General features: G+C 50.5%; 6 protein-coding genes across 6 annotated transcripts; 3 read left to right on the forward strand and 3 right to left on the reverse strand.

The window, feature by feature from the left end:
• Positions 1-1,127: 1,127 nt before the first annotated feature.
• On the forward strand, positions 1,128-2,493 carry N7516_001668 (uncharacterized protein; the record flags this gene model as incomplete). The annotated part of the gene is made up of 3 exons (XM_057214388.1): positions 1,128-1,675; positions 1,734-2,225; positions 2,415-2,493. The coding sequence occupies 3 exons, from the start codon at positions 1,128-1,130 to the stop codon at positions 2,491-2,493; spliced, it is 1,119 nt and encodes a 372-aa protein (XP_057076271.1).
• Positions 2,494-2,533: 40 nt separating this feature from the next.
• Positions 2,534-3,819, reverse strand: N7516_001669 (4-hydroxyphenylpyruvate dioxygenase family protein; the record flags this gene model as incomplete). The annotated part of the gene is made up of 2 exons (XM_057214389.1): positions 2,534-2,918; positions 3,002-3,819. The coding sequence occupies 2 exons, from the start codon at positions 3,817-3,819 to the stop codon at positions 2,534-2,536; spliced, it is 1,203 nt and encodes a 400-aa protein (XP_057076272.1).
• A 1,962-nt stretch (positions 3,820-5,781) lies between these two features.
• N7516_001670 (Aminotransferase swnA) lies at positions 5,782-7,580 on the forward strand (the record flags this gene model as incomplete). The annotated part of the gene is made up of 6 exons (XM_057214390.1): positions 5,782-5,845; positions 5,895-5,926; positions 5,975-6,017; positions 6,066-6,316; positions 6,348-7,196; positions 7,290-7,580. The coding sequence occupies 6 exons, from the start codon at positions 5,782-5,784 to the stop codon at positions 7,578-7,580; spliced, it is 1,530 nt and encodes a 509-aa protein (XP_057076273.1).
• A 286-nt stretch (positions 7,581-7,866) lies between these two features.
• N7516_001671 (DOPA 4,5-dioxygenase family protein) lies at positions 7,867-8,682 on the reverse strand (the record flags this gene model as incomplete). Its single annotated transcript, XM_057214391.1, has 4 exons — positions 7,867-8,213; positions 8,279-8,336; positions 8,390-8,537; positions 8,591-8,682. 4 exons carry the CDS (start codon positions 8,680-8,682, stop codon positions 7,867-7,869), a joined length of 645 nt encoding a protein of 214 aa, XP_057076274.1.
• Positions 8,683-9,547: 865 nt separating this feature from the next.
• On the forward strand, positions 9,548-11,516 carry N7516_001672 (uncharacterized protein; the record flags this gene model as incomplete). Its single annotated transcript, XM_057214392.1, has 3 exons — positions 9,548-10,192; positions 10,252-10,539; positions 10,593-11,516. 3 exons carry the CDS (start codon positions 9,548-9,550, stop codon positions 11,514-11,516), a joined length of 1,857 nt encoding a protein of 618 aa, XP_057076275.1.
• A 253-nt stretch (positions 11,517-11,769) lies between these two features.
• On the reverse strand, positions 11,770-13,485 carry N7516_001673 (uncharacterized protein; the record flags this gene model as incomplete). Its single annotated transcript, XM_057214393.1, has 3 exons — positions 11,770-12,556; positions 12,621-13,139; positions 13,196-13,485. 3 exons carry the CDS (start codon positions 13,483-13,485, stop codon positions 11,770-11,772), a joined length of 1,596 nt encoding a protein of 531 aa, XP_057076276.1.
• Positions 13,486-13,598: the final 113 nt, after the last annotated feature.

Genomic DNA, 13,598 nt, shown 5'->3' on the forward strand with positions numbered 1-13,598 from the left:
CGCGGAGCCAAAGCTCTCAAATCTCGTTCCCACCCTTACCGGCGAATCCAACTTCGCATCGTGGTCTACCGCACTCAAGTGCACTTTCGACAATTCGAGACCCCCATCTTTTCGACATCCTTACCGGCCACATAGCTCTTCCGGAACCCCGCTAACGCCAAGTCAGCTAACGCGGTCACTACTACCAACAAGCCCACCACAGCCAATGCTCTTCCTAGCGACCCCATCGCACGCTACAACATCCTGCAACCAAGTCGCATCCAATATTAGAGGCCAAGAGGGCTGGTGGGAGGTCAAAATTAAAACGGGATATTATGAGAGGGTTCTCGCCCATTTTGTCTCATTAGTTCTGCATTTTGACTTGTTTCTTTCACAAGCTGGCTACACAATGTCATCATCGACCGAGCATTTTCTCGACTCACTTCTTCACCAGAAATGTCTCCTTGACAATAGCCCATTCCTAGACGCGACCAGCCAGAGAGGACTAGAATCGTCATGTTGTCTTTTCAATAACATAATAGCCCTCGGCATCGCGACAGACCCAGAACAGACGTGACAAGGCGAGCGCCAGCATCTCAAAACATCTACTCTATAGCGAAGCCACTGTTTGTCCTTGTTGCGGTCACAATCTGCGTCACTGGCCTGGCATATTTGGACCACAAGAAAATATTCCCTCGTCTTGGAATATGGTGGGAGAACAACACACCCTTCCAAAAGTTCGACTCGCGTGCAATTGAGCTCATCAACGAACTGGACCATGAAAGGGGAGGAGGAGGCCTCAGGTACAACTTAAATCATCCATAGATGTATTGATGCTTATTTTACTCAAAGATAGAACAAAAAGCAGGACTTTACGGAAATTGCCTGTCAAGCACAAGACGTTTCTCCCTCAGAGCCAGCACCGCAAAGCAGCCCAGTTGACCTGCACTCGTTCCCTCCACAAATTAATGTGGTTGAATTTGCAGACACCAATGGACTCAATTCACCTATAATGTTTTCCTTTTTTTGCGCTAAGCGAAACGATTAGGACAAGTGGCAGGGATGTCTCACGTCACGTGTACCTCGATATTAAAACACAAATGTCGCAATTTCCAACTTGAAGAAGCAACAAGTCGTATCTCGTTACCATGAACCTTAACTCGAACGGCTCTCAGCCGCAGTGTGAGACTGAAGAAATCCCATCCCGTGATTCCTCTGAAGTCGTTGTTGGCTGCCGTAAATCGGAGCTCGCACTCACCCAAACTTGGACCATCATATCGGAGTTGAAACAAAAGGTCGACCCCTCCCCGACATTTGAAATTGCCACAAGCAGTGTCGTTGGCGATGCAGATAAGCAGACGCCCTTTGTCCTCCTCTCTAAGCAGACAGGTGGATCTGACGTTGGCAAAAGCCTATGGACCAATGGTCTTGAAAAGGACCTGGCAGATGGCAAGGTCCAATTTCTTGTCCATTGTTTGAAGGACATGCCGACAACATTGCCACCAAACTTTCTCCTTGGAGCTATCCCTGAGCGTGAGGACTGTTCAGATGCCGTTGTAATGAGGTCCGACTCCGTTTTCAAATCTATCGACCAATTACCACCTGGCTCCGTAGTTGGATCGAGCTCTTCAAGGAGAAGAGCTCTAGTTCGACGAAACTGGCCTCATTTAGAAATACTAGAATGTCGCGGGAATTTGTAAGTATTGATTGATTTATTTCCATATAATAGACCCGATCTAATAAGGATATATCAGAGATACCCGCCTTTCTAAGCTTGACGCACCTGATTCGCCATTTTCGTGCATTCTGTTGGCGACCGCAGGCCTACTACGCCTAGGACTCGGCCATCGAATCACGCAACGACTTGAACCTACCGTGTTCCCTTATGCGGTTGGGCAAGGCGCACTCGGTATCGAGCTCGGCGCAGATCGTCAAGACATCCTGCAGCTTGTCCAACATGTCGACCATAAGCCGTCAAGATGGCGCGGCATGGCAGAGAGGGCGATGCTTCGAAGCCTTCAAGGAGGATGTTCGTCATCAATTGGCGTTTGGTCTTCCTTTGAGCCTATGAAAGAGAACGATCTGGAAGACACAGCCCTTGATAGCGGCACCCTTCGCCTGAGAGCTACCGTTATCCATATAGAAGGAACGTCAGAGATATCTTCTGAAGATGTGAGCACCGTGCAGTCCGATGACGACGCAGAGCAACTCGGTATCTCAGTCGCGAACATGTTGCTTAGTAGGGGGTGCGTGATCTATTGCCAGAACATGTATAATGGGGTCTACATAGAAGAGTCAGCGTTCAGTCTATCACTACCGCACACCTATCATTCTACAAGTTTAATAGATTCTATAAGCCAGATATTGCCTATCACAAAACCGGTCAGATTACGACATGGAATATTATCTAGAATACATGATGTCCTTTTTACCAGTCTAATCCACTCACAGATTCGTGATTATCTCGCACCACGCAATATCAAAGAAACCGGAGCACGCCGTCCACCACCCTAAAAGCTCAATTAAAATTCTAGTCCCTATCCACCTCGGAGAGTTATAAATTCCCCCGTAGTGCCTGCTCGCGCTCAAATGCCTCAAACAGGCTCTTGAAGTTGCCAGCGCCGAACCCGTCGAAATTCTCACGTTGGATGATCTCCAGGAAAACGGTTGGCCGGTCGCCGACATGCTTGGTGAAGATCTGGAGCAGATAACCGCCCTCATCGAAATCAATGAGAATGTTATACTGCTGCAGCGTGTCGATGTCCTCGGCCACTTTTGTGCCCATCCGCTGTAGCCGCTTCCGCACATCCACGTAGTACGTGTCCGGCACCGAGAGGAAGTCCACGCCACGCTTCTGCAGGCTGTCGACCGCTTCGATAATGTTGTTGGTGCGGAATGCGATATGCTGGCAACCTGCGCCATTGTAGTAGTCGCAGAATCTGTAATTGTTAGCTGACATCCTGGATGGCAGTATGAATGGTAGATGGAGGAAAGGACGTAGACTAGGATGGGAAAGACATACTCTTCAATTTGGGACTTCTTCTTTCCAACCGTCGGCTCGTTCATCGGCATCTTGATCACCTCGTTCGGCGACGAAACCACCACTGAACGCATAGCTGAGAACTCAGTGCACATTTCCTTGTCGTCGACAGTCCAAAACCGGTGGAAGTTGAGCGCTTCCTCGTAGTACTTGACGATCCCATCTAGCCCGTCCCATGGCTGATTGCCGACACAGTGATCGATCTCAACTATATCGATCTTCGGCAGGTGCTTCTGAATATTGTGGGTATTCTCGACGGTCTTGAACCCGGGCAGAAATTGTCCCCCATATGCGGACCGGTTGATCAGCGTATGAATAGTATCGCCGAACGTGCGTATGGCAGCGATGAGCACCTCACCCTCGTCGCTCTTGATCACCTCCGGTTCCCGGATGGACTCTGCGCCGTTCTCGACCGCGTGCGCCCACACGCTGCGCACCTCGTCCACCTGGAACGCGATGTCCTTGATGCCGTCACCATGCTTGGTCAGGTGGGCGTGCAGGTCAGAGCAGAATGTGCGCTCCTCTTCGCTGGCCCTTGTGTCCCACGAGCTGTCGGGAGAGCCGAGCGGCGCTGTGAACACGAACCGCGCTGCCCCATTGCCGACAACGTAGGCCGTCGTTGCGAACGAACCGGTCTCAGGTCCGCGGTATGCCAGCACCGAGAACCCGTAGTTGTTGACGAAGTAGGACACCGTCTGCCGGGCATTACCAACGTACCAGCCGATGTAATCGAACCCGATGTAATTGGGGTTCATGGTGCGGATGACCGCACGGTTGGCGGGAACTACAGGATAGCCCATTGTGGATACTTTTTCAAGGGAAAAAAAAGAAAAAAAGAAGTAAGAAATAGACGATCAATTTGTTACAGTAATCTTATGGAGATAATCCTTATCTTGGACTAGAACAGGCCGGTTGGTTCGGCTGGATTTATACGTCCTTGGATGAGCTACGCAACTTTTCAGTCTTGATGCTACTGCGTCAGCCTCGATGATAGCATCGGACGAGCATACACCGACTCATCTCATCAAACAGCAGACATATCCAAAACAGCTTACGTACCACGAAAGGGCTGGAGCTGGCATGCATGAGAATGGGGTTGCACAAGCGTTCCATTTCTATCCCTGTTGAGGGTCGGAAACCTGTTTGTCGTCAATGGAGTTGCCTCTTTCCGCAGCGTGATGGGATGCCTCAAATCCCACCGAGGTGAGGTATCCCGAAGGCAAGAGTGCAGGTGTCGTCGCCCCCGTGGCCGTATCGCATTCCGTCTGCATTATGCGTACAGTATATTCATGTCTGAGGTCGATTCCGAATGCATGACCACAGTATACGTACCCCCGTTATAACGAACGTGCATAGAGCGAATACCTGGGTTTAACCAATTAAAACTGGTGCTTCATTTGATCCAACCCACAGTAATATCGACCTTTCTCGTTACTGGGAAGTTCCTTAATTGGCTGTTTCTCCCATACAAAATTCGCTATATTGAGACCATGTCACGTCATATACAAATATTTTTTGACCAATTCAATGCCTCCCTGATCGAACCTAAACTCTCAGAAGGTGACTCTACGAAGGTTGATTAGTGTGCTTAATAGACCTGGGGGTTAGTAGAAGTGAGGAAATCAAGGAAGCAGAATGGTATTAGGCACCTTTTTAACGTATAAACTTGTATTTAAACCAGAAATACTACACATTATATTTGTATTTAATATTAGATCTGGCTTTTGCGAATCCCTGGACTCAGCGAGTTTTTCGCCGTGAATCGATTGATTTGTTAAAACGGGGGTTTACTGTACTGAGCTTTTTAGAGTATAAATTTTTATTTAAACCAGAAATATTACACAGTATACCTACTACAAATCACCTAGCTTCTACAAATACCCGGATTCAACAAATATTTCACGGTAATCGTGCCAAGCGCCCAAAACACATACTGTACTGAGCGATAAATCGTAAAATTAGGTACCTTTTGTATTGGCATACCACACAAAAGGCACAACCCATACAAACCACAATGTTTACTTTTTTCAACCCCCTATAAGGGCTGGGGAATAATAGGTCGGTAAATATTATTTTAGAGTGCTTTGGTTTATTTGGTATTAAAAACAAATATTGGTACTTGAAATAATAATAGTTAGTTAACTAGTTAACTAAATTTCTACATCGTTGTATATACGGCGCTTTTTTTATATGCTTCTCACACTTCTCACTAATATTTAGAATTGATCTTAGTAGTGTAGTAGTTTGACCACACGTGTATTATATATTAGTCTACCTATTTCTCCTTTCCTTATTTTAAGGGTCTAGAAAAATGGATTTATCGTATTTGTACCTTTTGTATGAGCGTACCATACAAAAGGTACCTAGTTTTACAATTTATCGTTCAGTACAGTCTGCGTGGCCAGGTGTATGGGGGGGCAGGGTGGGTCAATTGGGCCGGGATCGGCCGCGACCCGTGCCGGGCCCGGAACCAACCTTAAGAGGATGACGCAGATGGCGCAATAACCCTGTCCTGGGGCGCCACCCAAGCGGCCCGTCCTTGCAGCAGCGACCGAGCAAAGGTGTTTGATCGAGGTTATTAAAATAGCATACAGGTCACATTGAAGACCCCTTACTTTGCACATCGTGCAGTACTTTCTCTACCACGTTAAGGGCGGTTACCATGTCTTTAATTTACGTGGTCCGATTGATATGGCTGACCTTACGACCTCATCATTTCAATCATTAGGCACGTCAAACCATCATTCGTTGTATCATCCAAAATGGAATATCAAAGCACCTCCAGTGGCGGCACCGCACCACCCAAAGATGCGCGCGACTGGTCTCGTAAGGAAGACTCTGCATCGAACTCCACGATTTATTTAACCGATAATAGACCTTTTCAGTGCAGAGAGTGCGTCGAGAAAGGTAATGTTTTCTTTAGTTATCTTAGGACGGTATCTAACAAAATCATAGCACTCCGTGATGCAAGCAATGCATGCGATTTTGGCCAAGCCAGGTTTGACCCTCCACCCACAGTGAAAAGGATGCTCTAACCCATGAGAAGGCATTCGGTCCCTCGGCCCCGGTGCGCCTTCCACAGAATACTTCCCCTTCTATGGCATAGACTTTGAGGTCGGCTCGACGGACGCCTTCGAGACTGTCGGCAAGAAGATCCCTGACACGACGACGTCCATCCACGTCGGCAAGCATGACAGCACGACTGGGGCCAGTAGCTATGACCTAGCGATCGGGCTGCAGTACGGCCTAGGCACAGGTTCCAAGCAGCTACTCAAGTTCCTGACGGAACATATCCAGGTACGCCTATGACTCAAACTCTACTACCCAGGCTAGACTAACAGAACCAGCTCATCCACAACCCCCCTACCGCAATTGGCAAACCATCCTCAGCGCTGGCAACACCTCCGCCTTTGAGATCGTCCTGCGCATGCTTGGCCAGACCGGTGAGCACCTGCTCGTCGAGCAGCACACCTACGCGACCGTTTTCGAGACCGGCCTTCCACTCGGCTACAAGTTCACCCAGGTACGCATGGACAAAGACGGCCTATTACCTGATGACCTTGACCTCGTCCTTTCAACCTGGGATGAGTCCGCTCGCGGTGGCAAGAAACCCCGTCTGCTGTACACCATCCCGACAGGCCAGAACCCCACAGGTGTAACGCAGCCCCTCCCACGTAGACAGGCCATCTACCGTGTCGCCCAGAAGCACGACCTTTTTATAGTCGAAGACGACCCATACTACTTCATCCAGATGCCGGTCTACCACCCCGGTGGAGCCGCCACAATCACCACCGCTCCTATTACCTCGGTAGAGAAATACGCGGAGACCCTGGTTCCCAGCTATCTCCGCCTGGACACAGACGGTCGCGTCCTGCGTATGGACTCCTTTTCGAAGATCATCGCGCCAGGTGCGCGCATGGGCTGGGTGACGGCGTCGGAGCAGGTCATCGAGCGGATGGTCCGCGCGCACGAGGTCTCTGTGCAGAATCCGAGTGGGTTTTCGCAGATCGCCTTGTTCAAGCTGCTGCATGATAGCTGGGGGCATGTAGGGTTTGTCAAATGGCTCGCACATCTGCAGGGCGAGTATACAAAGCGGCGGGACGGGTTATTTGAAGCCTGTGATGCTTTCTTGCCGCGTGAGATTGTTAGCTGGGTGCCGCCTACCAGTGGGTTTTTCGTATGTCCTTCCATTCTCTTTATTTGACTTTTCTGGGCCATGGCTCTGCTTGGAGCGGAGCTTAGTTGGCAATGCTGTGCTAATAGATAATAGGCTTGGATCTCCGTCGACTGGACACAACATCCCCAGGCGGGTAGTAAATCTACGCTGGAGATCGAGAAGGAGGTCTACAATTCTGCGATAGAGTGTGGAGCACTGGTTGTGCCTGGTAGCTGGTTTTTGCCAGATGAGGGGAGGGGAGGTATGGAAGGAGTGTTTTTCCGCATGACCTATGCGGCTGCTTCGGCGGAGGATGTGAAGGAGGCGATTCGGCGTCTGGGGATGACACTGCGGGGAATTTTCAAGTTAGAAACAGCGGGTGGAATATTAGAGTCGCGGTTGTAAAGGACTAATCAGTCTATTGATTGGCACTAGATTATGGGTATAGATGTTATAACATGAGTTGTGAATGGGATTGAGATTCTCAGCATACAGGTTCACCCCCTTGGAAACATAGACATTAAGAACCAATCAAAGAGACCAACATCAACAGTTTGGATAGGCAATCATGAAAAAAGTCGTATATCCATTCGATTCAAATACCAATTGTATGCATTATCCTAGCATCGATCACGATTTTCTCGAGCAGCTCATATAGCAAGGACTGTCCACCAAGAACAAGAAAATCAAACTACTCAATCCCCTTGACCTCTTTCACGGTCCTCCCCTCAACCCCGGTGTCCACAATCCTCGTCACCGTCCTAGCCCGTTTATCCATCGTTTCACACACTGGCCTCAACCTAAACCGTCCCATATCCAAAGGCACCTCAGGACCCAGCCATGCAGTCATATGCAAATGGTCGCGCAGCTCGTCGTCCGTGTTGGGGTGGACGAGGGCGCTCAACGGTCCACGGTGCACGACCAGCCAGCTGACGAAGGCCCCGAACTGGTGGGGCGTGAAGAGCGCCACTTCGAACATTCCCGGGGCATGTGGACCTTGCGGGCTTGTGTGCAAGGGGTATATTCTCAGCTCTGGAACTATTTTTCGCCCATCAGTATATGCTGATGTTACAATAAGGGGATGGGATTGGGGAGGAACGTACATTCCAATCGGATCCGCGTCCACAAGTCCTTTGCATAGTTTACTTGGGACTCGTCGTGCTGCCGTCTTCTCAGTAAATGTATGGGGATCTGGCACATGGCGAGGGAATTACAGGATTGAAGTATACGTGCACGTCGAACCCGGGTAGCTGGGAGTCGAGACGACCGCCATTCGAAACCGGCGCCACGAATTCCTCGTAAGCATCGCTGAGGACACTTTTCTCCGGACTGTCGTAGCTCTTTCCGTCTTGTGCCTTGGATCTATGATTTTGTTAACATTACAGACTGTATATAGCGTCGGAAATGTGCCATACTCGGACAGAGGCGCGTGGTTCTCCCAGCCCTTCAGCGGCGAGGGAAACGTGTACTGCGCGGGGTCAAGGTTGTAGGGAGAAATGCTGCCCATTTTTCCTTATTCTGAGCGCTTTCCTTTCGTTCTTGGGGCGTATTGAACGGATGTCTTAGTGGGAATTGAGATGGGGTGGAACGGGAGCAGATGATAGTGAGGTACATTGTCAGTTAGTCAGACCATTCCGTCTTGCGTGTACCATTGCTCCTACGCAGGTTGCATGCTCAGCCGTACAACTAGGGATTACTCGATGTCTACTCTGCAGTGACACCACATATGCATGCAAGTCCAGTGCATACCCAGGTATACGTGCTGTGCAACCCTATCTTGGCGAAGGCTGAGATCAGAAACGGTGCAAAAGCAAATTAGAAGTACGCCCCGCTCACTAGTGAAATTTCCGTATTCAATGCCAAATCGTAAAGGACTATACTACTTTAGTCTGACTGAGACCACTTGGCTACAAGGTACAGAGCCGACCCTTGTGTGATCCACGTCACGGAACGGCTCAGAACTCACACCGCATCTATATGACGAGTATAGATCAGATTACCAGTAAATTTCAGATGGAAAAGGAAAGAAAGAAAAAACGGTCACGTCCCAGTAAGGGTGAATACAATTTCTTTGGCTTGCGTTGGCACCGTGGTGGTTGCATCCGATAGCGTGTCGTCAAGAGTATACAATCAGCGGGCGGAGTCGTGCAGTCAGTTCAGTCACAAGCGCTGGAGGTCAATCAATAGGGATTTAGACACAGTGCATACCTTCGGCAAGCTAAGCCTTTGATGAGATATAATAAAGCAAAGCGATCTACACTCGGCCCTCCCTCTCCTTTCTCTCCTTTCTCTCCTATATCTCTGTGTTCTCTGTGTTCTCTGTGTTCTCTGTGTTCTCTGTACCTCCCAGTGGCCGGTCAAATAAAGGCAAAATGCCTGAGGAATACGACGTCGTAATAGTCGGTGCCGGTCCCGTAGGACTGATGCTATCCCTCTGTCTGACCCGCCTGGGTCCCTACAAGATCAAACACATCGACAACCGCGCCGAGCCAACAACTATCGGCCGCGCGGACGGCATCCAGGCCCGAACTCTGGATGTCCTGAATACAATGGGCTTAAAGAGACCCATATGGGCATACAACCCGGGCCTCATCTACGAGGTTGCCTTCTGGGGCGCGACCGAAGATAGGAAAAGCATCCAGCGGACCGGTACCAACAAGAGCTACCCGGACCACATCGACACCCGCTACCCATTCACCACTATCCTTCACCAGGGCCGCATTGAAGGCGTCTTCCTTGAGGATCTACGGTCACGCGGGGTCGAGATACAGCGGCCGTGGACGATCCGCGACGCGAGATATCGTGGACCCGGGTCTGAGTACCCCGTCGATGTGGACCTTGTAAGCATCGATGGCTCGGCCAAGGAGACGGTCAGGGCTAAGTACCTGTTTGGCGCAGACGGAGCTCGCAGTGCCGTGCGTAACTTATTGAAGATTCCTATGATCTATAAGGATCCGACTGTGCATGTGTGGAGTGTGATTGACGGGGTGGTGAAGTCGGATTTTCCGGATATGCAGGTTCGCTTTCTCTTCATTCATTGTCTTCCTTTTAGTACCAACCAAACTAACAACCGTAGATGAAATGTACCATCCGTTCGCCGCGCGGCTCTTGCATGATCATCCCCCAAGGCAACAACCGCGTCCGCATATACGTCCAGATCTCGCCCGAAGAAGGCAAGGAGTTGTCCGCAGCTGCCTCACAGGCCAAAATCCAGCGCATGGCCAACGAGATTCTAAGCCCATACCATGTCGAATGGGAGTACGTCGATTGGCACTCAACCTACCACATCGGCCAGGGCATCTCTCAGCGATACTCGCTGGACAACCGTATCTTCATCGGCGGTGACGCCTGTCACACCCACAGCGTAAGTCTCTTTCATGGTCATCCAAGCCATGGACTAGGGCTGACAAGAAACAGCCCAAAGCCGGTCAGGGAATGAACTACGGCCTGTTGGACTCCCACAATCTAGCTTGGAAACTCCATCTTGTAGAATCCGGCCTGATGCGCCCGGAGCTGCTACACACATACGAGGAGGAACGCCGCGCCGTCGCCTCGCGGCTGATCGAGTTTGACGCCACCTATGCCGGTCTCTTCAGCTCACAAAACCTCTCACAGCAGACCAACGACGAGTTCGTCCGCATATTCAAGCAGAATTCCCTGCTGACCAGCGGCTACGGCGTGGAATACCCGCCCAACATCCTCACCCATGTCGGCGAACCCGCCGACGACATCTCTCTCCCCTCAGTGAACGCCCTCCAGCCGGGCCGCAGCTTCCCACCGATTAACGTGACGCGCGTGATTGACGCTTGCGAGATCCCGTTGGAGCGCGAGGTCCCCTTCAACGGCAGCTTCCACGTGTACGTGTTCGCCGGTGAGCAACACCAGCATCAGCAGAGCGCGCTAGCAGACCTAGCGGAACATCTTTCCGGTCAGGAATCGGTATTCTCGCGCGTTCTTCACGGTCCCGTGGAACCGGATTTGTCGTACGAGAGTAGACATAACCCGCACTCGACGTTGTGTACCTTTTCCATCGTGTTCAATGCCGTGCGCGCAGCCGTCGAGATCGGCGCTTTGCCGCAGTTCTTCCTGCCCTACCGGTATCACATCTACTCGGATGATGCGCGTAGCCGAAAGTCCCACGCTGGGGGTCAGGGCGCAGCGCATGCGAAGTTGGGCTTCGACCCCCGGGAAGGGGGAGTGGTGGTTGTACGTCCCGATGGGTATGTTGGGTGCATCGTGAGGTTGGTGGAGGGGAGAGCGACGGCTGAGATGCTAGATCGGTACTTCTCTGGTATTTTGCCTGGTAGTCAGGCTAATCAGCCGGTCCAGAGTATGCTATAGAGAGCAGAGTGTAAAACTTCCGAAGAGCTGGTATGGTTACTCAGCTGACGCTGAAATGTGTCGACTAGAAAATAATTCGCGATATATACTCTTGTGAAGGTGTAAATAGTATAGTTGCGGCAAAGCACCCTAGTTCCTTTTAAGAATTCATATTGACATTGAGAAAAAGCGCAATTATATCATTGAATGTTACAGTCAGGCCATCTATCAAACCCTTCAATCTTGTAATAAGTAATTTCCCAGCACATCTCTACTACTCACGTTTCTTCCCGATATTACCCACCTTCCGCAACCCGATGGCGCCAATCACCAGACAAATAATATTCGCCGCGAACAAGAACCAGAACGACACCCGGTACCCGACCATGAACCCATCGGGCTCGTATCTCTCTCCGGGGGCGGCCTTATTATCACTGACGACATTGGCGATCAACTCGACAAAGGTCAGTCCGAAACTCTTTCCAATTTGCGAAAATGTGTTAAAGACACCCCCCGCCAGACCCTGCGTCTCCGGCGGGAACATATCGGCAATGAGGATGTTTGACACGGTGAAGAGAGAGTCGGCAGCGATGGAGTTAAGGCAGATGGCGATGAAGGCGCAACGCCAGTAGACCCAGGAAGGGTTGACCAGGGCCATCATAATCGGGGATATAGATGAGATCAGAATGGTGATGTTTATGATGGCGTCGGCGCGGATGCGATGGAGTACCAAGCCCGTAACGAGGGCGCTGAGGAGACCTGTGATGGGAGTTGGAATGAAGCGGAGAGCGGCGTCTAAGACAGAGAGCTGTTGCACGTTCTGGAAGAAGAAATTGATGATCTGTTCGAAGCCGTTGAAGGCGCCCCAGATGATGAAGACGTTAATACAGATTGAGGTGAAGGACTTGTTTCTCCAGAGTGAGTTACGGATGAGTGTCGGTTTACCGCGTCGTTCCTGGTATTCTTGCCAGATGACAAAGCACACAAGTAGAACGCCGGAGACAGCAAAATAGGCAATTGTCGAGGGTTTACGAGCGTTATTTACGTCGGATGTTATGATGCTTAGGAAATAGTTAGTTAGGGTGGTCTGAAGTAGAGTCGAGGTGGGGAGTGGGGGGAACGCACGCTAATGCCAAAGAAAGAAGGGCTAAACCGGCGCTGATAACAATAGCACCGAGCCAGTCGATGGCGAAGAGGAGAACCCAGTTAATGCCGATTTGTTTATTTTGCGGTAGCTGCCACCATGACAGAAGAAAGGCGATTGTGTTGGCGATGGCAGCACTATGAAAGCCCCAGCGCCAGCCGATCGTGTCGGCGCAGACACCACCCATCAGCATGCCTAGTCCAAATCCGATAGGTTGGCCACCTCCAATAAAGGAGAAGGCGAGGTTGCGGAGCTTTCCCGGCGAGAAATTCTCGGAGATGATGCTCACGGCGGACGGAAGACACATGGCGGTTGCCAAGCCAGAGAAGACACGGAACACGATGAGCTGCGTGCCATTCTCGGCGAGGCCACAGGCCATGCAGAAGATACTTTGGAAGAAACAGCCTAGCAGGAATATGAGCCGACTACCTAGCGCATCGGAGACGGCACCAAAAATGAGCAGGGTGCAACCCGTGGCTAATGCATACATGGACACGGGCCTACACTGATTAGCTATCAACCCAATGGCAAAACTGGTTGTAAAGGATCAAAATACCATAATTCCATACCCTGAGTCAACTGCAGGTCTTCGGATATCTGAGGCACGGAGACGGTAACCAGGCCGCCTAAGTAACAGCTTACGAAGGTAATGCATGAAAGGCAGAAAATCACAAAAGGTGCATGCTTTGGCTTGCGTTCCTCCGTGGAGCCATCCCCACTGTCACTCCGCAGGCTTCTTTCCTCCGCGCTTGTCTGATTCTCATGGTGGTCCGAGGAGACTCGACCAATAAATTTTTGTCGTGGAGGGGCGATTTCAGACGCCAAGAGCTTGATGCTTTCGAACATTTTTGTGGGGGATAAAGTTCGAATTAAAGAGGAGTCAAGCACGAGGAATTGAAACAGTTAAGGAGATGGGGAAAGAGAAATATTGGAATTCGCCTTGGAATGAATATATGGAA

This window comes from Penicillium verrucosum, assembly GCF_028828655.1.
Source record: "Penicillium verrucosum strain IBT 35672 chromosome Unknown utg000001l_segment0_segment0, whole genome shotgun sequence".
In the NCBI taxonomy this organism is placed as follows: Eukaryota; Fungi; Ascomycota; class Eurotiomycetes; order Eurotiales; family Aspergillaceae; genus Penicillium; species Penicillium verrucosum.